Raw genomic sequence first — 25,288 nt, 5'->3', positions numbered from 1 at the left:
CATCCGCATCCGCATCCGCCTCCGTATCCGTATACGTAGCCGTTGCCGTAGCCGTAACTGTGCTCCTGTTTGTCGAGCAGTTAAATTTTAATATAGCCCGGAGTGTTTGCACAGCGTCGTGGCCATGCTGCATACTCGTAAATAAGCCAAGTGCTAATCGATCAAAATCAAGCGCACCTTCAGCAGCACCCACCCAAACCGCCTCCCCCACGCCCCCGCGCGCTGCCGTTGCCGCACAGCCACAACTTGTGTACACTTTACACACTAATGAGCCAGCAACTGTTGCCAGTGTGTGTCCGTGTGTAACATGAGCCTTAATGTGAGCAAGTGTTGTAAGTATTTGCAGGCAGTTTCAGTTTCAGTTCCAGTTCCAGTTCCATTGGCGCCATTTCCGCTGCCGTACCTCATCAAGAGACACTTTAGATTTAAGTATATTCCTGTGTGTGTGTGTCGGTATGTGTGTGCGTGTGCGTGTTCTCCAAATAGTTGAGATTCAAATGAAAATTAAATATGGCCAGCAAATATCTGAGCATGGCCACAACGAAAGTTTAAGCCAAAACCAAAACCGAAACCAAAGCCAAAAACCAAACCCTGTTGCTTATTATTGCTGGCAACGTCAGCGGCTGCTGCTGCCGCTGCTGTTGCTGCTGCTGCTGCTGTGGCTTTTATCTAAACAATTTATCGATTTTCGTTTAGATTACAACGCGTACCGCTAGCCAGCGCAACTGAGGCAAGCGGACGCTAACAACGATAAGATACACACAGGCCAGGCCAGGCCAGGCCGTGCCAGGCCAAGCTAGGCCATGCCAGGCAGCATATATTTATTTGAATATACGCAAATATTTTCTCTATATACATAAGTGCGAGTACATACTCGCACACACACACACACATATATATATAAATTTATATATATATATATAAAATGATATGAGCTGGGGCCGTATTCCGTCCCGCATGTTTATGTTTCAGGGCTATTTTTGTTCATAAATACTCATAGATATTATGGAGCACACATAGTTATGCATGTGGAGCAGGTTATCATTACGCACTAATTGTCTGAAATCAATGCCAGCGCAGCCAGATAAACAGACGGAGCAGCCGGGCAGCCAAATAGTCGAGCAGCAGCAGCAGCAGCTACAACAAAATAAATGACAAATTAACATAGTGCCACGAAAATAATCAAAAGCGATAATTATGTTGAATATTTGTAGTTAATTTGCAAAGTCAGCGAATAAAAAAAAAAAACCGAAAAAAAGAACGGAAAACGCAGAGAAAAAAATTAAATAAAAGCAATAAAACAACAACAACAACAACGAGAAACCCACAAAATCACCGCGCAGCAACCACAACGGCTAAAAGCCAAACAATGATTATATCTAGCCAGCCAGCGAACCTCTCCGGGACATCAACGGCCCACATGAGCGAGGAAGGCGTTGAGAGCGATTGCAGCTGTGTGGGCGTGGGCGTGGGCGTGGGCGAAGGCGAGGACACGGCGACGGGAGCAGGCGTTGGTCTAATGATGGGCAGGGCGGCCAGACAAATGCAAACGCATGGCATGGAGGCAGAAAAACCACCAACGCCACCACCACCGCCACCGCCAACACCAGCAGCAGCAGCAACAGCAACAACAACAACAACAACAACACGTAGGGCTTCATTAACACGCCCGGCATCCGAGTCCGAGTTGCTAGTGGGTAAGCGGATTGTCTTGACACAAGCAGCCTCAGCAGCAGCAGTAGCTGCTGGAGGAGGAGGAGGAGGAGCAGAAGGAGGATAGGGCGGGTTATTGGTTTGGGGGCGCCAAACGTGCGTGTGCCTGTTATAAAGTGTTTTGTTGAAATGCCAGCGCTTATAATTAAATAAAACGTGCGACTAGACTAGACGAAGATATGAATGGGCGGCGGTAGTCTTCAGCTGCCGTTTGATAGTATCTCTCAATGGCTATCTCGCTCGCTCACTCACCCACTCACTCTCACTCTCACTCTCACTGTCACTGTCACCCTCTCATCCTCACCCTCACTCTCACTCACTCTCTCTCTCTCTCACACTCGCTGTCGGTTGCGAATGTCAACCTAAAAGTAGGCAACACTTTTGCTCGCGCACGCAAAATAATGTAGCATGCTTTTCAGCGCTCCGCTGCGCGCTGTTGATGCAATCGTAATATGATTTTCTCTTCATTCTGTTTTCTGTTGTTGTTGTCTTTTGCAGGCACTGGCACATCGGGCACCAGCTCCTCCGGCGGCGGTCGTCCCGGCCATCGCAAATCCTCACTGGCGCTGGCACTGACGCCCGAGGATGACTCAATGGACGTGTATCAGGTGAGCCCATAAAGCACATGTACATATACCCACCCATACATACACATATAAGTACTCTTGGTATAGATAGTCGTGTGCCTTGTGATGATGCTGATTAAATGGCTGTTTTGGCCATTCTTGTTTCGCTGGCCCTGGGCCATCGTTTTTGTTTTTTTGCTTTTTTTTTTGCCTTTTTTTGTCGACAACGCACATGTGTGTTACGTCTTTGATAAGATATCTTATCATCGCTCGTTATATGATGGAAGCTCTCGCCAAAGTACGTTTTCTTTCTCTGCTTCCCTTTCACGCCCTCCCTGCTGCAGTTGCTTTACATTTTGCTCAGCTGCGCTGCCTTAAATAGCCGCTCATTTACACTGGCTGAGAAGCGAGTATGAATGTGTGTGTGTGTGTGAAAAGAGAACAACTCAACCCCTGTGCGTGTGTGTGCGCGCGGTTATTTGCCATTGAGTCTCACATAAACAATGTGCCGCCAGAGAAATCAAATCAATTAACATTGAAGGTGGGAAATCAAAAAGTAAAGAAATAGATTAACCCGCCGCATTGCCAGCTAGCTACTCGTAGCTGTCGCCCCACTGTCGAGCCAATTCACTCACTCACTCGCTCAGTCCGTCAGTCAGTCGCGTTTCGACCGCAAAACAAACCTGTGAAATATTCAATTTCTAGACACCGACCATAACTCACGACCGACGGCCCAGTGCCCCTGCATAGCCACACGGAGTGCCGAGACTCGTTCGACTGGATTAATTAAATCTCAATTTGATAAGTGGAAATCTTTGCATTTCGATACACGCACATTTCAATTTTTCGGTTTTTTTTTTTTTTGCTTTATTTCTCGGCCATAATATGTGCCGCTCTGCTGCTTACGCAAGTGCTCTGCCCAGGTTAACGTGGTTGTTGTTGCTGCTGCTGCTGCTGCAGGCATAGAAGGACATTTGGAGTATTGCTTGAGAGTCGCGTCGAGTCGCGTCGAGTGTCAAGTGCTTTTGTTGTGCGTATCGATATTGTGAAGTAGCTGGGCAGAGCGAGTGAGTGTGCGAGTGTGAGTGTGAGTGTGTTATTGTATAATTAGCAGAATGCGCAATTGTTTGCCAAAAATATTTCGCACCAAATCATCGTCGTCGGTGTCGCTGTCGTCGTCGACGTCGACGTCGACCAGAGTCGCGGCCGGCCATTCAAATGAATTGGATGCGGACTCTGATGCGGAGCGCTATGTCATTGCAAAGGCGCCAACAAATGCTAAATTAACTGGGGCCGCTGATCAGCCGCTCGATAAAAATGCCAATAAAAAGCTGCATCAACAGCAACAGCAACAGCAAAGGCAACGACAGCAGCAACAGCAGCAACAGCCGCCAGCCACAGCGACGACGACGACGGCAACGACGTCGTCTGCTGATGACGTCGATAAGAACCGGCTGATAAGCGCTGATAGACTAGCTAATTCAAATAGCTTGGATTTAGAGACAAGCAACATCAGGCACAGCCAGCGCCACAGTCAGAGCCACCGCCAGAGCCAGAGCAACAGCAGCAATGGCAATGGCAATGGCAACGGCAACGGCAACCAAACAGCGACAAATGGCAACATCCGCCAAGTGCTCGACGCGAATCCGACCTCGGAAATGAAGGTGGCTGACGGTGAAATTTTATTGGCAGCGCCAGTGCCCGTTGCGTTGTCATTGCCAGCGCCAGCATCGTTGGCCTCGCTGCCCTCGTTGCCGAGCAACTCCAGCAAAACGCCCGAGGAAATGGAACGGGAGTACGCCGCAAATGAGGCGGCCGAGGGCAGGGACATAATGACGCCACTGATACGCAGCACAAGGTCATTGAGCACGGCCTTCGCCAGTGGCAGTGCTGGTCCAGGTGGCGGCGGCGGCGGTGGCGTTGCTGCCAGCAGCGCTGCTGGAGTGGGTCGCATTATGCAGCCGGAAATAGTCGAGGCCATACGCAATCTGGACACACAGGCATTGCGGCTGAACAACCTCACGCTGGAGGACAGAGTCAAGCTGACACAGCTGCAGGATACGAAGGCAAAGGAAACCACCCATGACGGGGCAGTGGTGCGACCCAAGGTGTTCGCATTCGATCGCCAGACGCACAGCCTCTACGAGCGACGGCTGCACAAGGGGCCCAAGCTGCGGCTGTGGGTGGGCAACGGCAAAAAGCCGTCGCCGCAAGCCGAGGAGGATGAGCTCAAAACATTTCAGGTATTGGCTGACAGGCGCACTCCACTTCAATGTCCATAGACCACAAAGAAATCAGCTCTTTTTCTAGCCATTTACTTGGCTGATAGGCCAGGCCAAGATAACTCGGCAATCGACAGAAATTATCAGTGCAGCTTTGACGTTTGTCCATGATTCAAATTCACGCTAAGGCGTCATTGATTGATGTTGCCCCCCTTCCGGAAGCCATCAGCTGTTCAGCTCTTGGACGAAATTACAAAGCCCGTTTGATTCATGCATAAGTAAATATTTAGATAGAAACAATTCATATGAATTGTTATTGTGTGAATGAAAATGTGATACGTCAGAATTACAGTAATTACTGAATATATAAATATACATATATGTATGTATATTTACTTTTAAAATTTTATTCATTTGTTGAGTGAGTGAAATCGCGTTTAACATTGTGCAACTGTTTATCAATCCATCAACTGCAACATTGATCAAAATATTGATTGTGTTTGTTGAATGAGATAGCCTGTGCTCATTTTATTATATTTGCTTTACATATTTAAACGCTGTTATGTAAACTATGTGTCTGAAGCAGAGTTCAGGGAAAATCACATTTAAAATTGGCGTAAATCTGAAAGAGTTGAAAATATTTAAAGCAGCTTAACTAACGGATTAAACATTTAGAGATTAGTGTCCTGCTGACCTTTGGTCTGAATTTGCTAACGTTGCAAAATATATAAATACAGTCGAGTCTCGATAATTCGTACCCCGCTAAATAGAAAATCGTTCTGCATAACTGTTGGTAGTCTGAATTTCTGTGTAAATTGAAAATTTTCGAATTATGGGGATTCTACTTTGAATATATTTATTCATACATATTATACTTGAATATATTTATACATAAATATTTATTGCATATTTTTTAAACATGTATGCATATCAATATATTTTAGATACATTTAAGTATTTATATATATTTTTATATAAATCAAAAATATTTAGATGTAGACATGTATGCATACAAAAATATTTTTTATATGCATTTAAATATTTATGTATAAAAAAATATTTGAATATAAAGTCACGATCAGGCTCACTAGATTCTCAGGGTGCTGACAGAACTAACTAGACCTCTGGCCAGGTTCTTTGAGTGAAAAACTAATAATAATAATAATAATAATAATAATAATAATAATAATAATAATAATAATAATAATAATAATAATAATAATAATAATAATAATAATAATAATAATAATAATAATAATAATAATAATAATAAAAATAATAATAATAATCATAATAATATATCAAGGTATTTTTTGGTCATTTCTTAGTTCAATATATGAGACTATATACACTTTATATACTGTCATAGTGGAGGCAAGGAATTCAGTTACTTATGTGTATCCTAGCCTTATTTGCTAGACCTAGCTTTCTCCATAAATACACCTTTGCCTGTATAAACCCTTACATAAATAGCCCCACAGATCTTTTGATAGAATTTCTTCAACACTTCTTCACTTTAAAGTGTGTGCCTTAAGCAAAAGCGCATCAGGCTTAGCTGCCTGCTTGCTTCCCAATAATATCAATAATAATAACAAATTATCAAAAATAAATTGGATTGAGCTAAGGAAAGTAAAGCTTGTGAATCAATAATGCTGTTGCGCCACTCTGAGCTGGCAGTTAATCTTGAACGTAAATTGCAAAAAATAAAAAGGAAAAAAAACAAAAATAAAATACTTTTTTCTTGCTGTGCTGTAAAGTAAATTCATTTTTGGACAAGTTGAGGCTGTGGAACATATTTATATATGGCTGTAAGCTAACATGCTCAACATGTCTTCGCGTAGTCAGTTTATGGATATCGATTTTGAAATCAACGTTTATCAGTTGTCTTGTGCCCAAAGACGGTTATAAATAGTTTTGAATTTGGTTCCGTTTGATGTGAGCTTGTGTTTTCATTATTGAATTGACACAGGCAAAGGCACGTACAGTGCGTGTGTTTGTGTGTGTGTGCGTGTGTGTGCATGAAATCCCGATTTTCACATATCGCATTTATTCATACGAGCATAATAAATCTGCAGGCCAAGTCACCAATACGGCAAATGGCGCCCCCAACAATTTCCGTCGGGCGCAAGCAATTTTATTTTAATTTATCATCATTTTAGCGACACATACACGCTTCGCATATTGTGCGAGAGATACGAACGCACCAACACACACACACACACACACACATACACACTCCCTCACACGGACTGGTAAACTGACACGACACAGACAGAAGCCGAGTTAAGCCCTCTTATTTTGATGGCAAAGCCAGCGCTGTAGATTTTTATTAAATTTTACACGTTGCTTCACCTGCTCACCTCTTGCTCCTGCTCTCTTACTCACCTGCCTTAACTTCTGTTGCAGCGAAATCTCATGGACTTGAAATATCCAACCGTGCTACCACCGAATCCTCAACTTAAGGTAAGCTGACACGTGCCACCGTTCGCCAGTCCCTTCTGTCCAATCTGACTAATGCCCAATCTCAATCGCAATGTCAATTCCCGTTCCCGTTCCGCAGGCGCTTTTAGTTTTTCACAAATCGGATAGCATCTGCGAGGTGGTCACCTTGGCCTGCCAGCGCCACCAGCTGGACGTAACGCTGGTCAAGTCCAAGGAGGAGGCGCTCGAAACGCTCCACAAGTCCTATGCCACGGCGCAGTGCTATCACCTAATTATAATTGATGCGCGCTCCACAAAGGGTCTCGACGCCGAGCACATTGCAAGGTGAGTGCGGCGTACGTTGCGTGTACGTGATGGCAAACTCTTGCCTAAACTTTGCACTTTAACTGATGCGAACTTCTTCCATATATTTCATTCTCTCTAAAGAACAATACGTCACACACACGGACATCACTTAACGACAATAATTGCCGTCTGCAAAAAGAGGTACGTAGCGAACACTCAGTCCATCGGCCGTCAGTCCGTCATTTAGCCAAATGTCTCTTTCAGTTTCTTTGAGAAGGATGATGCGCTAATTGCTCTATTGGACGCTGGCGTTAATAGAGTAAGTTCTGAGTTCACTTATCGAATGCCTGCCATTAACCAGCCCCACTTTCTGATTGCTCTCGCAGTGCATAGCCGAGACGACCAACCTGACCCTGTGCAGCGTCGAACTGAAGCAGATACTGCACTCGATCATCCGGCCACATAATGTGATGTCCACTCAACAGGTAAGCGCCACACGGAATACGCAATGCAGCAATGCAATCGAGTTAATGTCCTGCCGGGGAATGCATTAATTCAATTAAACTGGCGTCGGCGCTCGTCGCTCGTCGCTCGTCGCTGTGGCCCTAATCAAATTGTGAATGTTAACCAGAAGGCCGCCCCCTCTCTTCTCTTCTCAGGCACTCTATACGGCCCTGCACCGGCTGAAGGAGGTGGTGCTCATCACGGACGACGTGCTGCGCATACAATATGCGAACCGAGCCACCGAGCGACTGCTCAACATGCGGCTGGTGAGTGACTCATGCATGCATCATGCACTAATGCGCCCAGGGTGCACACACACATACAGAGAGAGAGACTCTAATGCGATTTGTATTTGAATGTCAAACAGGATGAAATAATTAGCAAGCCATTAGGCGACATCTTCGTCTCGGACCTGTCCACCATCAGCGAGCAGGGCAAGAGCATCAAGGAGTTCGATGGCATTCTAATGGTGCGCCGCAAGAACCAGGAGAGCATTCCCATGCACGTGCGTGTCGTGCCCGTGGCCTGCATCGGCAGGTAAGTGCAAAGGCTTCAGGCCTCTCCACTCGCAATGGCATTGAATTGATTTTCGCCCTTTTTTCCCCCACATTCCTCCCGCACGCGCACATCGGCAGTGCACCGACGCATCTGATTTTCAACTTCGATATACCCGGCGGCGGTATGGACTTCATTGCAACGCTGCCGCAGCCAAAGGAGGCGCCGCGGGGCTCGCTGCACTCGGTGCGCCGCTGCAGCTTCGACGTGCGCTCGATTGCGTCGGACGGACTGCGCCGCACCAGCCTGGCCAAGCTGACGTCGCTGCCGCTGGAGGCGCCCATCACCAAAGTATGACTCCATTTTGTACGCCCAATTGGTTTTGACTAAACTGCTGACAGCTCCAACCCAACCCCGTCCAAGCCAATCCAATCCAGCCCAGCCCAGCCTAGTCCAGTCCAATCCAACTCATCAGACAACATACGAATGCTTTTTGTGCCCATGTTGCCGATACTAAACCCAACTATTGTCCGTGTCCGCGTCCGTGGTGTGTGGTTTCTCTCTCTCTCTCTCTTTCTGTGTCAGTGTGTGTGTGCGTGTGCGTGTGTGTGTCATGTGTCCATTGTTAGGTACTAGCACTGTAGCATCAGTAGCAACTACCAATCCCCACAACATCTGCCACCGCATCCACCACAGAGCACACACACACAGCCACACACACTGATACTGACACAGTCAACGAACGATCCATTTGAATGCTTTGGAGTTGTGCCGAACAGATCAAAGATGTAGATTGTAATGGAGGATAAATGTCTCTTTGCTTACGTGAATTGTTGGGAGTAATCAAATATATTATTTATTTTTAACAAAAATTAAATGGGGTTAAGGAAGAGAAATTTACAGTTTAAGTAGTCTCTCCTCTAGGAACCACTTTAAGGGTGATCCAGTTAGAATTCTTACCATTAATAATCGAGGCTGAATGAAAGATTATACTTGATTGCTTTTAATTAATTTCTTGATGCAGATAGAGTCAACAAATACTTAAACTAGCTTTAATGAACATAATTAGGTTTCCTTGAGTCTTACAACACATTGCGTATACGCCCTGGTATACTACTTAAAGTATTTTTGATATAAAATTAAAAATATATAAGAGAAATCAAACCAAACCTTTAGCTAATGAAGCTTTAATTCATAAATAAAAGCGCTAAGTAGGAAGTTGATTCAAGCCCTTTAAAATAATGCGGAGAAATTAGCGACTATTTTTATATATATAGCAGAATACTAAAAGCTATATAGAATAGCTATATACAACAGCAATATAGTTCAGCTTATTCAATTCCAGTTCTATAGCAGCTCTATAACAGATAGATTCACTTCAGGCACAGCTTATATAGCTCTAGAGTCACATAGTTGATCTGCGATGCACAACTCTAATGGAGCCAACAGCTGGGGATATCTGGCCATCGCATATCTCTGTATATGGCTTTAATTATTCATCCGTATCTAATGGCTCGGTTTTTGGCACATATTCGATAATTACTTAATTTAACGCTACTAATCCCATACAGAGTCAACCAATCTATATCAATCTCGATCTCGATCTCAATCTCAATCTCAATCTAATTCTCAATATCAATAACAGACTACAAACATATCAAACCAAATTGCACAACTAAAACTATTGTTTTTACATTGATTCTCTTTTTATCTCTTATATTTGTTATGTTCTCTTTTACTTTTATGTTTTGTGTGTACTCGAACAAACAAACAAACAAAATATCCAATAAACATTATTGTACATATGAACTGGTTCCATTCGCTCGCACGTTCGCTCGCTCGCTCGCTCGTTCGTTTCTGCTCGCTGCGCGTCGCTTGCAATCAAAAAAAAAAAAAAAAAAATCAAATCAAAAAAATTATGCAAAAAAAAAAACAAAACAAAAATCGATCAACCAAATCTGTTCAAAACCAACAACAACAACAACAACAAAAACAACGCACACGCACTTTAGATAATCAATTTACTATCACAAGTACAGGAGAATTGTTCAGCGGACGAGGCACGCCTCATAGACAAAGTCCTGGACTTCCTCAAGCGCGAAGGACTCTACAGTCCCCAAATGAAAGAGCTACGCACAGACGATCCCATAGCCACCGATCTCATTGGCGCCCTGCTGACAGTAAGTAGATCGTATAGCGTTCAAGAATCGAAGCTTAAATATATTATTTCTCCCTTTAGGGTCCCAGTGTCTACTCGTCGCGGCGCAGCTCCAACGACTCCATCATCCGCACTGGCAACTCGACGCGCGCGGCCACCATAGTACCCGCCAAGATGAAGGTAGAGATCTCGATATAGGTCAAGCTTTACCTAGAATTACATTTAACAATCTCTCTCTCTCTCTCTCTCTTTCTCTCTCTTTGCAAGCAGGCCAATCCCATCATCATGGAACTACTTGAAGAATCTCTGAAATGGGACTTTGATATTTTCAAATTGGAAGAGATCACCGACTACCATCCGCTGCTGTACTTGGGCATGGAGATGTTCCGGCGCTTCGACGTCTTCGCCACGCTGAACATCGATGAGAACGTCTGCAAGGCTTGGCTGGCCGTCATCGAGGCGCACTACCACAAGAGCAACACATATCACAATAGCACACATGCAGCGGATGTTATGCAGGTGCGTGCTCTTTCTCTCTCTCTCCTCCTCTCAGTAGTTCTATAAAAACACGTTCTCTTCCAATTTGTAGGCAACGGGCGCCTTCATTACACAGCTGGCCAGCAAGGATATGGTCATGGATCGCATGGACGAGGCAACGGCGCTGATTGCCGCCGCTGCTCACGACGTCGATCATCCGGGACGCTCCTCGGCCTTTCTGTGCAACTCGAACAACCCACTGGCCATATTGTATAATGACCTGACGGTGCTGGAGTCCCACCATGCTGCCATCACTTTCAAGCTGACCCTGGGTAAGTGAAGGCAGCGAGATCCAGCTGAGATCCTTATGCTAACGTCTGGTATTCCCGCAGGTGATGACAAGTTCAACATATTCAAGAACCTGGACAAGGAGACGTACAAGTCGGCGCGCAGCACAATCATCGATATGATTCTGGCCACGGAGATGACGCGTCACTTTGAGCATTTGGCCAAGTTTGTGAGCGTCTTTGGCAGCGAGGTGGAGCCGCGCGAGGTACGCTGAATCATACAGGCTCTCTGTATTGAATATCCACTTAGATCAACATTTAATCCCATGCAGCTTGTGCAGTCCGAGGAGGAGACATCCATACTCATGCGCCGCATGCTCATCAAGGTGGCCGATGTGAGCAATCCGGCCCGTCCCATGCAGTACTGCATCGAGTGGGCGCGCCGCATTGCCGAGGAGTACTTTATGCAGACGGACGAGGAGAAGCAGCGTCACCTGCCCATCGTGATGCCCATGTTCGATCGGGCCACCTGCAGCATACCAAAGAGCCAGATTGGTTTTATCGAATACATTATACAGGATATGATGCACGCCTGGGACGGTACGAACTCACTCAAGCGACGAATTGTGAATCGTGATAATTGAAATTCGATTTGATTGCAGGTTTTATTGATATGCCCGAGCTGATCACGTGCATGCAGATCAACTACTCACAGTGGAAGAAATATGACGAGCAGGGCATCAATACACTCGCCGATATTATGGCCAAGCAGCCGCCGGTGGGCAACAAGTCGTCTAGCTCCAAATAGCATACGGCCTTCCGGAGATTATTCTCGGGTCTACTGAAGCCGCTGCCGGCCCAGGCGCCTGCCACATCCACAATTGGCGAGAACGAGATGGAGGATATGCTCTAGTGCCGGCGCATCCGGGCCCAGGGCCGTGGCTTGCGTCGCTGTCTCTCGGCATAGGTCTCGTTCTACTTGTTGTTGTCGCTGCTATGCATACATATCTCGACTAAATAACGCTTCCAAAAACTGTGCTCTATATGGGCTGTGTGTGTGTGTGTGTGTGTGTGTGTGTGTGCGTGGGTGTGGGTGTGTTTGTGTGTGTGGCGAAAATCTTAATGCACAGTGACAGCTGAGTTTCCATGCGCCATTGGAGCCAACAAGACGCACACATACCCACCCACCCACTCACACACACACACACACACACACATGCACACACGCACACAAAAACTGTCGCAAATGTTTGAAGAGCAAAACTAAACAAAACAAAGAAAACAAAAAACTAACTAAAAACAAAAAAAAAACACAAATTATTGGGCTGGACTCAAAATTTAATATTTAAGTAACATCACAAAAAGAAAATGAAAATGAAAAAAAAAAAAAAAAAAAAAGAAAATTGTTTATGTATATGTGTATATCTGTGTGCCCTATTAAGTGTGTGTGAGCGTGCGTGTGTGTGTGTGTGTATGTCTGCGTGTCAAAGTATATGCAAATAAATACTAATACTAATACAACAGGAAATAGTTAAACATAGTCACATATTGTCGTGGTGCGAGCAATGTGGCGTGCGCTCTACAGTACCTAAAATGGTATAAAAATAAAAATAAAAATAAAAAATAAAAATAAAATAAATGAATATAAAGAAAGACACACACGCACACACGGCATAAGCAACATGGCACACATACTAGTACATAAGTCGTGTACGTGTACGTGTTTGTGTTACTCCTCTCCCACCTTCATCTGCCCTCACACACGAAGACAATCTCTGTTAAATACAACAACTGTCCAACTACTTATAAATTAAGATAAATTTTTGCAAAGGCCATAGCTAGATGACAAAGGATTCGCGTTGAGTGTGAGTGTGTGAGTGATTGAGTGTGTTTGAGTGTGATTGTGTGTGTGTATGCATGTGTATGCGTGGATGGATTAGCAGGGACAATTTATATAATGAGCAGAGCAAACGAACTATTGGCTAGAATTACAACGTATAACTATTTCTACTAATGTACAACTCGACTAGTTTGATTAGCACAAGCAACAAAAAAACAACAACAACAACAACTACAACAATTCGAATCCACATATGTAACGTGCGTAACTCTATGGGGCCCTTTCTACAACTACTATTACTACTACAACTACTACTACTACTACTACTACAACTACCTACTACTATCTAATACCTAATATTATATATATGATTACTGATTACTGTTGATGTGTTGCAGAATTAAGCGAATTGCAAATGAAATTTATATTTAAGTGAAATCCTTTTTGAAATCTTTTTTATCTAATTGACTGAACAAATTACATATTATATATACATAAATATATATACATATAACAAGTAAATTAATACGAATCGATAATACGTTCTTGTTGAAAAAAAAAAAAAAACAAAAAAACAAAATTGAAAAACAAAAACAAAAAAATTACAAACCAAAAACAAAATAAAAGAAGCAAAAATATTATATATACATATACATATGTTATATATATACATACATAGATGTTTACATACCTATGAATCAAAGCAAATGCAAAATAATAAGTATATATTCGTACATATATATACATATATACAATTTATACAACTTTTACGAAGGATAAGCATATTCAAAGGATATATTTATATATATTATTATATATGTATGTGTGTATGCGAGTGCGTGCGTGAGTGTGTGTGCGTGTATGTCATCCAATCACACCGTTATTTGTATCTGTTATAGACATTTATTTCACGATTACATTTTTTGATACAGTTTATACAGACAAGCGAGCGCCGAAACCGGATCGATCGAGCGATCTGCAGTTTCCCAAGCCCAATCCGAATTGCACACACTCATAAGAAAAATGAAAATACATGCATGCACACACCCACGCACTCCGTTTTAATTGAATGCAAATACAAACAAAATATATATACGAGTTACATGCATACATATGTATTTATTGTTGTTAATATGTGTGTGTGTGTATGTGTGCAGGCGTGTGCGTGCTAGTCGATGTTAGCAGGCACGCGCACCTCTTAATAAGTATTTACAACAACAAAAAGAAATCAAAGCGAAAAAGAAACAATTATTTTTAAATACGAGCTCTTTAAACAAATGCATGCAAATTTCTACATATTATTAAACAATTCTTCGATCCTGTCTGTTGAACCCAACAACATGCAGAATCTTTATACAACTACATACATACTGACATACATATATTTGTTACTACATCTGTTTGCTCCTTGCAGGTTAAGGATTATAAATGTTAAGATTTAGTCAAATTTATTGTAAAAACAAAACAAAACGCGAATAAAAAACGCAAATACATAAATACAAATTCAAAGTGAACAAAAACCTGACCTTCGCTTTTGAAATGATGGCAAACATAAAAAGAGGTAAAAATAGAAGTTAAAAATAAGTTAAATTTACATTCGGGCCTTTGACAAGGTCGAGCATGCAAATTAGTTTGAATTTGCCAATGTAGAGAAGCGAGAATATTCATAATATTCATATATAACATTAGCTGTCATTTGTTATTATGCCTGGAACTCAGTGAATATAGTTTGGAGGGGTATGATGGACTTGTGCAACCGCAGGAAACAGTTGAAAGTAAGCGTGTATACATATGTATATATTTATACTCATTCATGAAAGTGGAATGAATATATTGTTTTTGTTTTGATTATCATAATGAGTTGAGTTGATATTATCCCAATTGACTGTCCGTATGTTGTTTTATGAGTAGGAATACATTAAAGACTTAAGCTGAAATCTAAAGCTAAGCTCTTCAAATATATTATATATATTTATATTTATATATATATTTACTACATTTAGTAGCTAATGTAGTTTAAATTTGATATAAATGTTGGACAATTCTGCCTTACAATGGAATCAGATTTAAGTTACTAAAAGCAGTAATGAATTATGACCTGCTAAGAACTCGTGTCATGTCCAGCGTATCTCCCAGTCCTCAACTTTTCGATCAGATCACTCTCACTTCTTCAAATTGGCCCACAGCTGCGTCAATCACTACTTCTGATCCGCATTCAAACGACCTGTTTTCGATTCTTTGGGCTAAATGGCTGGGGCCGAAGACGTGCGCATAATTTCACCTGCTAAGACACAAGGTAAACAAGCAAACAAAACAAACTGTTGACAAAATGAATTGGTAGCCGAAATACACCAAAACTTTCTTTTGCGACTGGTTTCGAGCAGAGCTTCATGGTCCCATAACATAAGCCCTCCATAAAGAAAGTCTTACAGCACCCGATCATTTCAAGTATTTCGAAAATCAAACCGAAGATCACAAAAAACGAGAGTCTGTTGCAAGTTATATAACACGCATACGCTTATAGACGTATGTATGAGATGATTGCGGCTCCATTAGTGATGCGGCTCAGGCAAGGGCTGAGCGGGCGCTTCACGTTCATTATTGAGTAATGTGATTAATGTTATGGCTTTTATGAGTATATTTATATTTATGCCCATTATATAGACAGTTCTAATGATGCTAGTGATGCTAGCCAGGCCTTGTGCTGACTGTGACTGTGATCGTAGCAAAGTGATTACCAAAAGAGTAAATCTACATGAACAGAGCTGAGTTATCAAGTCACATCACTCATTGCTGCTCTTCACATCACTTCACGAGCGCATCTCTGGCACTCAGCGTAGGGCGAGAAATTCTGCCTCGATATTCCCGAAGCGATGGCAGACGCATTTAATGCAGCGGAAACTGTGAAGGCGATCGGTTGGGCGCGTCTTTAAGCAATTTGGAAAATTCGTAATTTATCAGTCAACCGTTGTTCCGTTATGCCCGAGTCGAGTTTCTTTGCGAGAAGCGTGCCCTTCGAGCAGATCGACAAGCTGGCCATCAGCGGCGGCTACTCCTCGATCTACGCCACCCGGAAGCCGAACGTGCCCGTGGTGGGCAACTGGGAGCAGCGCTTCTGCCGTCTGGCCGACACCTTCCAGCCCGTGCTGGATCGCGTGCACGACTTCGAGGTGCGCGAGGATGATGTGTGGATCGTCACGCTGCCCAAGTGCGGCACCACCTGGATGCAGGAGCTGGCTTGGCTGGTGCTCAATCAGTGCGACTTTGAGACGGCCAAGTCCGTGGACCTGACCATTCGCTCCCCATTTTTGGAGTAAGTTGTCCACACCCGACTAATGAGAAGCTAGTTAAGCCTCTGGTCAATATAGATTCAATGGCGTTGTGCCCAACGTGCCCCATGACACCATCGAGGCAGCCAACGCATTAAGCTCGCCACGCCTCATCAAGTCCCATCTGCCCGCCTGGCTGCTGCCACGCCAGGTCTGGACCAAGAAGCCGAAGATCATCTACGTCTATCGGAATCCCAAGGACGCAGCCGTCTCGTACTTCCATCACTGGCGTGGCATGGTCGGCTATCAGGGCACCAAGGACGATTTCATGCACTCCTTCATCGATGGCTATGTGAACTTCACGCCCTGCTGGCCGCACGTGCTCGACTTCTGGCAGTTGCGCCACGAGCCGTACATCTTCTTCACCAGCTACGAGCGCATGAAGACCCAACTCGATCAGGTAATCAACGAAGTGGCCCGATTCCTGCAGCGCCCAGTTAGCGTTGAGCAGGTGCAGCAGATGAAGCAGCATCTCTCCTTCGAGAGCATGCGCGACAATCCCGCCTGCAACCACGCCAAGGAATTTGAGAGCATGAAGGCAGCAGCTGGCCGCGAAGTGGAGGAGTTCAGGTGAGTCAATCTTTCACTGATCTCTACTTAGATCCGCTTACATAAGGCTAAAAAGCGTTGCTCCACACAGATTTGTGCGGCGGGGCGTGGTGGGCAGCCACAAGGATGAAATGACAGCGGACGTGATACGCGAGTTTGATCTTTGGTCCGATGGCAACCTGAGGGACTACAAATTGAACATGGATGACTTCGCAACTTACAGCAAGTACAATGAGCAGGCAACTATCGAGAAACTGTTGTGAGCGCATCCATTAATCACTTCGAATAGATTATAAGCTAATGTGATAAATGTGTAATGTATGAAGAACATTAAATTTATATGTATGTTTGTTTGCTATCAATAAATGGCTCCTTACTTCAACGCAAATAACTACAACGATTAGCGTAAAGTGTAATGTGTAATATTAGCAATCAGTTTGAACTTAACGTATAAATCTTAATCAGGAATTTATAAAAGTAAGAGATATGTTATCTCTTTCTCTCTCTCGCACTACCACTCTATCTCTCTCTCTGTCCCTCTCTATTTGTGTACATACATACATACATATATAAGGGCAACAGCAAAACTATTTTAGTTGAGTTGAATAATACAATTCGAGCTGAATGCACCGATGTAAACTATGGAATAGTTAAAATAACCTTTTACTACTTGATAAACAATCAGAGAACGACTGATAACCTACAATACGATATAATAAAATATATTTGTGTAACCTTGGCATGTTTGTCATTCGATTTATTACATAGAGAATTCCCTTCAGTGCATATCCCTTAATAACTTTGGCCAGCATCTTAAGAAAATATATATTAAATAATTATTCAATTAAAAATATTTAATTTATCTTCTCACTCTTTCGAATAAATTTAGTTTAATTATTCACACCGTCATCTCTTTTGAAATTTGGCGGCTAAATTATTGAGAAAAAAGCCAAATTCGACGAGTGCCCGGGCTCGCTGACAGCACTGATAGCAGCAACTGCTGGCATTTTTAGTGCTAAATATCAGGTGTCAATCGCTGGTTTTAAAAGGGGGCGCACGCCAATCGGGCTACAGTGAATGCACGACAAGGCGAACCGTTATATAAATATACAAATATGTAAGTTAATAATTATATAAACACTGTGAATCTCAAGCTTTGTGATTGCCTTATCAATTAATTTATACAAATAACTAACTGCACACCAATGTATGCAAACCGACCTGTTGCTTGTTTACGAATCGGTGGAGGAAGAGCATGTGGTCGGTAAAAACTGATAATGCGCAGTTTTACTGATAAGCGACTAATCCACAGAGGGGGAGCTATAGTGGCTGCATGAGTGCAAGCTGAAGTCAGTCGTTCTCCGGTCCAAAGAGTGTGTGCACTGTGCTTCGCCATGGCAGCCATCCAAAATAGCCTTAAGGTAGCTCTGAGGAAGCGCATGAAGGAGGTCCTCAGTTGCTTAACGCCCGAGATGATAGCAAGGCAATCGGAGGCAGTGACCGACAGAGTCAGTTTGCTTAGGTCAGATCTAGATCGCCGATTAGACTTACGAACATCTGTTTTCGGCAGGTGCTGAAAAATGAGGCATTTCGTCAGGCTCAGCGCGTTAGCATCTATCTGAGTACCAGCGATGAGCTGGACACCACTGCGATAATCCGCGAGATGTTTAGGCTGGAGAAGATGGTCTTCGTGCCCACCTATCAGGGCACAAAGATGAAAATGGTGCGTCTGCGCGATATGAACGAGTACGAGGGATTGCCGCTGACCAAATGGAATATCAAGCAGCCCGACTTCAAGGAGAGCCGCGAGGATGCCATGACAAATGGTAAACAATGACCGTATGATATCCCTATGCGTAGCGTACTCAATCTCTCCTGCAGGACATGGCATCGATCTGTTTATCGTGCCCGGCGTCGCATTCACGCGCAGCGGCGATCGCATGGGCCACGGCATGGGCTACTATGACAAATATCTGAAGCAGCACGCCGAAAAGTATCCGCACAAGAAGACAACCATTATGGCACTGGCCCTCAATGAGCAGATCGTCAGCAACGAGGAGCTGCCCATGGAGGATCACGACGTGCGCTTGAATTGTGTGATTACAGAGAATGCTTAAGTTTAATTACTTTACATACAAATTGTATAAATCAAATATAAACAAAACACGTTTGATATATGCAAGTACTGGCGCCGTTCCTAGCGCAAATAGGGCGGTCTGGAGCGCAGGCCACGCCCACGTGGTCGTCCACTGTAGTGGGGCGAAGTGTAGTGCGAGTCGCTGCTGCTGAAATGCCCTTCAGCAGCGCCCGAACGATACGCCGTGCCCGTCGTCTCAGACCAATTGGAGGGCGACCCGATGCGTAAGAGCTTCTTCTGCCTGCAAGCGAGAGAGGAAAACAAAACTGATAAAGATGCTATTTTTACAAAACGTCGAGCTCTTTACCTGTAGGCAGCTGCCGCTGATATGCGTGAGCCGCGATTACGACCTACGCGCGAGCCGCGCAACATTGAAGGTATTTTGTTGTAGCCTGTGGGCCCGGTGGGCTGTGCACCGCACGTCTCCAGCGCCAGGAAATCATCCACGTGTAGCGATGGTGGTCGTGATGTGTTTGGCGGTCTGGAGCGGAATAAGTCCCCACGGGAGGGTGGAGCCCGTGCAAAGCCGCGTCCTCGCACCGCACTTACGAACATCTTCTTTTCAGGCCGGCCCGTCGCGGGCTCCACCTCGACACGTCGCGTACGGAAACAAGGCGCTGTGGGTGTCATCTCGCGATTGGATTGCGGAGAGCCAGATAAATGCAGCACACGCTTGCAATCGCCCGTGAGATTCAGATCGGGATTTAAGCACACATTGGCCAAATCAGTCAAGTCGCAGGCAATGCGCTCGTACAGCGGCTCGTCCATATCCTCAATGACCTCAATTGGCAGCGGCTCCAGCCAGTAACGCGCAGTCAGCTGGGCATTCTCAGCCGTCGCACAGAAGCGTGTAAATATGGGGCGTGCCTCGTACTGGGTGACAATGCCCTCAGCTTGTGGCAGATATGGCTCAATGTTGAGTGGTCCTGTGCTGACGTTGCTTCCACCTGTTGCATTTGCATCGCCTTCATTTGGTGTCTCTACTGAGGCAGTCGTTGTTGGCTGCGTCTCTTGCTCCTGTTTGGATGCCTGCAGGGCGATAAGCTGTTTCAAATCACACAGAGCCGCCTCATTGGCCACGGCCTTGTGCTTCTCGAGCACTTTAAGTATGCGCTGCAAGACCGGCGGCTTGTCCAGCTCCACATCCTGAAACTCAAGCAGCTGCGCGAGCTCAGATGGACCCAGCTTAAGCGTTCGGCTAGGCATGGCAGACATTGCTGGAGCTGGCTCAATTTGAGTCAGGGAGCGCAGCAACAGAATTAACGACTCAATGTTTGCATTATACTCAACCGTCTCATTGTGGAGTATAACACGTTCCATCCATGCCTGGAACTCGCTAATCTTCTGCTTCAACAACTGCGCCAGATGATAGAAAGTGTAGCTAAACAAAGAGAAAACAAACTTAGTTCAGGTTCACTAAGAGATCTATGCTTGACACTTACTCGTGCTCTGTCAGGATGACCAGATTACGCACAGCCAAGATGGAAATTCCGTGAGTGACCTCCACGCTGGCCAGATTACTGAACACAGCATCGATGACGCGTGGGATTAGTTCTTTGGGCGGCAGTGCAGCCGACAAATTGAGCGCTGGATGCGCTGTGGATTTATGTGAAATTAAGGAGATGCCAGAGTCTAGGAAACTGTCGAGTATGCGATGCACTGCCTCCTGGCAATTGGAGACCACCTCGTTGAACTCGTTCAACGACAGCAGCGACTGGAACAGCTCCCAGAACTTGCCCGACAATATGGACAACATGGAGCTCTTAAGAGGCGCAAATGCACAAAGCCGCGTGGAGAAACGTAGCAGACGCTCCAGATTCGTGGTCGGCATGCAATTGGAGCTTTGGTATTCATTGCACAGCAGTTCCATAATGGTCTTTGCAATGAGCAGCGTCATGTTGGGCGCCAGGTCTGATAGCTGCATGCAGACGCGCTGCAGCAGCTCGGACAGCTGCGGGAAACTTGAAGGCGCCAGCGCTTCCACCAGCTTGGCAATTTGTCCGCTCTGCGGATGCAAGTGAGCAGACCATAACTTGCGTTCAGTGATCAAACGCTGCTTGTGCTGCTGCTTCAGTTGATCGCTCAGTGGCTGTGGCATGGGCAACGGCAGTGGCAACAATTCCGCCAGTAGCTTCAGGCCCGGTATAAAGTTGGCCGGCCCGTCAATGTTCTTCAGCACCTCGCGTATCATTTGCGTCCAGAGGGACTTATGCAACGACTCCTCGTCTTGCTCATGCGGCTGCGTATAGGCCAACAGTGTTTGTACCACTTCCAGCTTGCACTGTTCCACCTCAGCACCCGCCTGACAACGCGTGGGATAATAGTACAACAGGAAGTATACCTTAACCAGATGATCGATCGAAGTCAGGTCTTTGAAGGCGCCATCGCGGCACAGTATGGCATAGGAGAGCAGTTCGCGTAGAATTTGCAGCGTGGGCAACATAATCTGGCAGCAGTGCACGCCCTGAATGGTCATTAAAGCGGGTGCATGCATTCCGGGCTGCTCAAAGTAAGTGCACAGACGTTCCATTATCTGAATCATTAGCTGTACGCCATCCGCAGCGTACAGCTGGAGGGCCACAAAGCGATGTTTCAACTCCTCCGTGTCCGGCCGTTTGGACTGCTTGACGCCGGGTGGCGGTGTCGACTTCGTGGTGACCAGATAACGCAGTATTCTCAAGGCCATAATCAAATCCCCAGGGAAAGTGGTAAGATAGTCAAGAGATCGCCCAATCACCTCAACTAGGGGCATGATGTCATCGTAGATAAACACATTAATGGCCTCCAATGGCTTCATATACACATACATCTCCTGCAGCACGGCCGACACAGATGGCTCAAAGGTCTCGTGGTTCTTGGCCAGCTCCAATATGACAGCGCCATGCTCGATCAGGTAGTCCAGCTGTTCACAATAGCGCACACAGCAATCCACCATGTCCACCGCATAGCTGAGCACTGGACTCTTGTATTTGGTGCCTGGCGAGCTCAGCTGTCGCTGCGCTTGCAGCCGCTGTTCCTTTTTGATGAGGTCCATGCAAATCTTTAGATTATTATTCAGTCCCAGCACCTCGATGGTGTGCTGACGACCTGCCGGGTCGCAGGTCTGTGAGTATATTGCGTGCATATGTGTGGCCACTGTGATGGCATCGTACTCAGGCAGTGCTGCCGTGAACACAATCGCATCCAGGTGATAGCGCGTCTGCACTTTGTAGGCCAACTCGATCCCCAGGCGGGCTAAGCGTGGCAACACGGGCCGAAGGACGGGCGCCAGCTTTTGAGGTGCTTTGACTGGCGTGGGCTCCGTTTGTACGGCAACGTCAATGGCCACAGTTGCAGCAGCTGCTCCCTCAGCTTTTACCTCTGCTTCCTTATCGGAGCTGTCTGATGTGTCCAAAGGCTTATCCGGTTCCTCAGACTTAACTGCAATATTTATAGGTATATATAGGTATTGCATAAAAGCTAGACCTATGCCAGTCACTTACCAGTCTCTTCCTCCTCCTTTTCTATTTCTGGCTTGGGCATGGTGGGCACTTCATCCAGACCCAGAAGTATGGCCACAATAAGTTGTGTCGCCTCGAACGCATCGTCCACAAAGTAGTCTATGCCCACGTGCGATTTGAGCAGAGCATGCATCAGATCCAGCGTGCAAAGGAATGTGGTGGCTGGTAGTTCCTTGGCATTGCTTAGAATCAGCAGCAGGGATTCGGCCAGCGCATGCTGTTTGAAGTAGGATTGCAGCGCATTGCCAAAGCTTCGCTGTGCATTGGGATCGGTGACCACTTCGAACTTCTTGGAGACGGGCAGAAATCGACGCGGCTGCTGAAAGCTCAGCTGGTTGGCTACCAAAGCATCCATAATCATCTCAAACGCATACTCGATTTCCTGACAGATCTGCTGTGGCGGCCGTTCCACTTTGCGAACAAAGAGCTGATTGCAGCTGTTGCGCACACTCTCCAATGCTTCGTAGAGGTGCAGCTTTTTTATGATGGCCTGCAGGGCGTATTTGGTGCGTGTGAGCTTGGCCGTCTTGATAGACTCGATAATGAGCTGATAGCCATTGGTGTTGCCGCCCAGGAAATGCTTAATGCCCAATTGGGTGTCCAACATGGCGTAGACAGCTTTAAGCAGCTGCAGTTTTATAGACAGTGCCATGTAGGGCTCCTGATAGAGACTGAAGACGGCTTCGAACGGATCAAAGTTGTGCTGCTGCAGCAGATGTCGGAACAGCTGCTCGTTGTTGCACAACAACTCAGCCATGCGTGCGCCCAGCTTGATATGTCGTATTTTAAATGCTGGTTGTGGTTGCATGCAGGCCGCCTGGAAGCTCAATGCAATCTGTAAAATGTTCGCTGCTTGACGCAAATGCGACTCATCGTTCTTGAAAAACTGCTGGAGCACAAAATTGCGGCGCTTGTAGTGCTGCGTTAAGTAGCCCAGTTGAATATTTAATTGCTCGCCCAGGTAGACGAACTGCTCTCGCTCGTCTACAGTGACTCCGCCGTGCTCTTCGTTAAAGGCACTCACATTGTCCCATCTGATCTGCAGAGATAGCTTCTTGAAGAGTAGCCGCAGTGTATCGAGCTCTTTGCTGAAATGAGTCAGCAAGTCGCCATCGTATTTCTGGAGCGGACGTTGCCATGGCTCGAAGGCGTCTATGGCAGGTGGTGCGGCTGCTGCAGCTGCCTCCAGCTCACGCTCATACTCTGCTGCAGCAGCCGCATCCACTCCATCGTCTTCGTCTTCTATATCGTCCCCTAAGATTTCGTCATCACTTAGAATGGGCTCAAACTGCTCTTGCGGTGTTTCAGAGCGTTCTCTTTCACGATCTCGCTCTTCTTCTTCACGCTCTCGTGGTAACGACTCCGAAGAGTGGCGATAGCCATGCGAGCTCTGCAGCTTATAAGGCGAGCGTGTATCGTCGTCGTCATAGTCCATGGTATCTGGAGAGCGAGGACGTGTTGGCGAGTCGATTGAAACGGGAGGCGTACGAGGCCACTTGTGTTCATCTGCATCGGAGCGAGAGCGCTCTGAGCGCTTGCGTCGCGCTCTGTGACTGGAGTACTCCGGTGAGCGCGACCAATCACGCGGCGCCTTGTCGCGTGAGCTGTTAATGGATATTTTGAAGCATGAGAAATTGAGAGTGGAGTGATAAAACCATGAGAGTACTCACCAGCGCAAGTATTCCCTGTCATTGCTCTCTGAGTGCGTGTGCGTGCGTAGCGGCGGTGGAGAGTGATCAGTAGAATGCGTAGACCGTCGCATGCGTCGCAATTCGCGCGTCTCGTCGTCAGCATGCTGATGGTAGTGGTCGCGCGACATGCCATATTCGATATCATCGTGCTCGTAGTCGCTGACACTGACGCTAGCCTTGTGTGCAGAAGCAGTCATCAGCTCAGTCTGCATTGGCTCCGACCAATCATCTTTGATCACTTCATCGGGCAGGAGAACCTCTCCGCTTAGATTGCAAATTTCGGGTCCAGTCATTGCTGGCTCGCACGGTAAAGTTGGGCTAGCAATTGGCTCAGTCACATTGTTGGTTAGTATGCCATATACAGCTAACGTAATGGCGCTATACCAGCCACGTAACACAAGACCATCAGTTGGTATTTTCTCTTGCGAACAGTCCAGATGTATGCAGTCGTTTTGGTTATAGCGCAACAAGCCAAGATTCTCAAACGCTGAGGCACCCGGCATACCCAAATCATTGACAAAGAACTCTAGATCGAACTTGGACGGATTCGTGGCACCTAGACGAACGCCGCCGGGAAAGTCCGCTTGAACTCGCGCACCCAATGGTATAATACGCACTTGTGTTATAAACACGGGCTTCGGGAACTGAACCAAGTCCAAGTTGATATCCTGCAACAGTTGCGATATGTTTTCAATACACGCATGTTGATATAAGAAAATTCAGATTATACTTACGGTAACTTCTTCATGTGAGAAAGTGTCGAAGAACAATAACTCAGCTCCATCGTCGGCGTCGGCCATTTTGGCTAGCGATATTGCCCCACTTACGCGATAAATTGAGTAAATTTATATTAAACAAATAAACAAGCGTCAGTCGGCAAAATTTTTATTGAGAGCTCTTTAAGTGTGAACGTTGCGGCGCTCTCTTAAAAATACCAAAATGGCGTTGCCACCCGATTAAAATGTTGCATGATGAAGTATCAGACCTGCGATCTTAAATAGACATAAATAGTCAACTAGAGATTGTATCACCTCAGACTAAATATAAATACGTGTTAATGCTCGATGTGAAATCCATGGCTAAAATCCAACAT

At 45.5% G+C, this 25,288-nt stretch overlaps 4 protein-coding genes across 5 annotated transcripts; 3 read left to right on the top strand and 1 right to left on the bottom strand.

The window, feature by feature from the left end:
* Positions 1-2,807: 2,807 nt before the first annotated feature.
* Positions 2,808-14,076, top strand: Pde8 (phosphodiesterase 8). Its single transcript, XM_018106226.3, has 16 exons — positions 2,808-4,522; positions 6,908-6,964; positions 7,062-7,267; positions 7,370-7,429; positions 7,493-7,547; positions 7,615-7,713; positions 7,888-7,998; positions 8,100-8,269; positions 8,368-8,578; positions 10,240-10,407; positions 10,467-10,565; positions 10,656-10,904; positions 10,975-11,194; positions 11,255-11,415; positions 11,482-11,749; positions 11,812-14,076. The coding sequence occupies exons 1-16, from the start codon at positions 3,395-3,397 to the stop codon at positions 11,955-11,957; spliced, it is 3,408 nt and encodes a 1,135-aa protein (XP_017961715.1). The 5' UTR covers positions 2,808-3,394; the 3' UTR covers positions 11,958-14,076.
* Positions 14,077-15,862: 1,786 nt separating this feature from the next.
* St1 (Sulfotransferase 1) lies at positions 15,863-17,258 on the top strand. Of its 2 annotated transcripts, none has more exons than XM_018106974.3 (3): positions 15,863-16,302; positions 16,358-16,888; positions 16,959-17,258. In XM_018106974.3, the coding sequence occupies exons 1-3, from the start codon at positions 15,968-15,970 to the stop codon at positions 17,128-17,130; spliced, it is 1,038 nt and encodes a 345-aa protein (XP_017962463.1). In that variant the 5' UTR covers positions 15,863-15,967; the 3' UTR covers positions 17,131-17,258. The 2 variants fall into 2 exon arrangements, with proteins under 2 accessions (XP_017962463.1, XP_017962462.1); XM_018106973.3 differs by having other exon boundaries at positions 16,944-17,258.
* A 533-nt stretch (positions 17,259-17,791) lies between these two features.
* Mthfs (methenyltetrahydrofolate synthetase) lies at positions 17,792-19,042 on the top strand. Its single transcript, XM_018106284.3, has 4 exons — positions 17,792-17,984; positions 18,180-18,375; positions 18,438-18,693; positions 18,749-19,042. Exons 2-4 carry the CDS (start codon positions 18,262-18,264, stop codon positions 18,982-18,984), a joined length of 606 nt encoding a protein of 201 aa, XP_017961773.1. The 5' UTR covers positions 17,792-17,984; positions 18,180-18,261; the 3' UTR covers positions 18,985-19,042.
* vir (VIR_N domain-containing protein) lies at positions 18,960-25,139 on the bottom strand. The gene is made up of 6 exons (XM_018106281.3): positions 24,930-25,139; positions 24,175-24,863; positions 22,487-24,108; positions 20,447-22,424; positions 19,312-20,385; positions 18,960-19,245 (listed from the first exon to the last, which is right to left on the bottom strand). Exons 1-6 carry the CDS (start codon positions 24,993-24,995, stop codon positions 19,065-19,067), a joined length of 5,610 nt encoding a protein of 1,869 aa, XP_017961770.1. The 5' UTR covers positions 24,996-25,139; the 3' UTR covers positions 18,960-19,064.
* Positions 25,140-25,288: the final 149 nt, after the last annotated feature.

The sequence above is a fragment of the Drosophila navojoa genome, chromosome 5 (assembly GCF_054131105.1).
Source record: "Drosophila navojoa isolate 15081-1374.11 chromosome 5, UAZ_NAV_1.0, whole genome shotgun sequence".
Lineage (NCBI taxonomy): Eukaryota > Metazoa > Arthropoda > Insecta > Diptera > Drosophilidae > Drosophila > Drosophila navojoa.
This window is presented reverse-complemented; position numbering and strand designations above follow the sequence as displayed.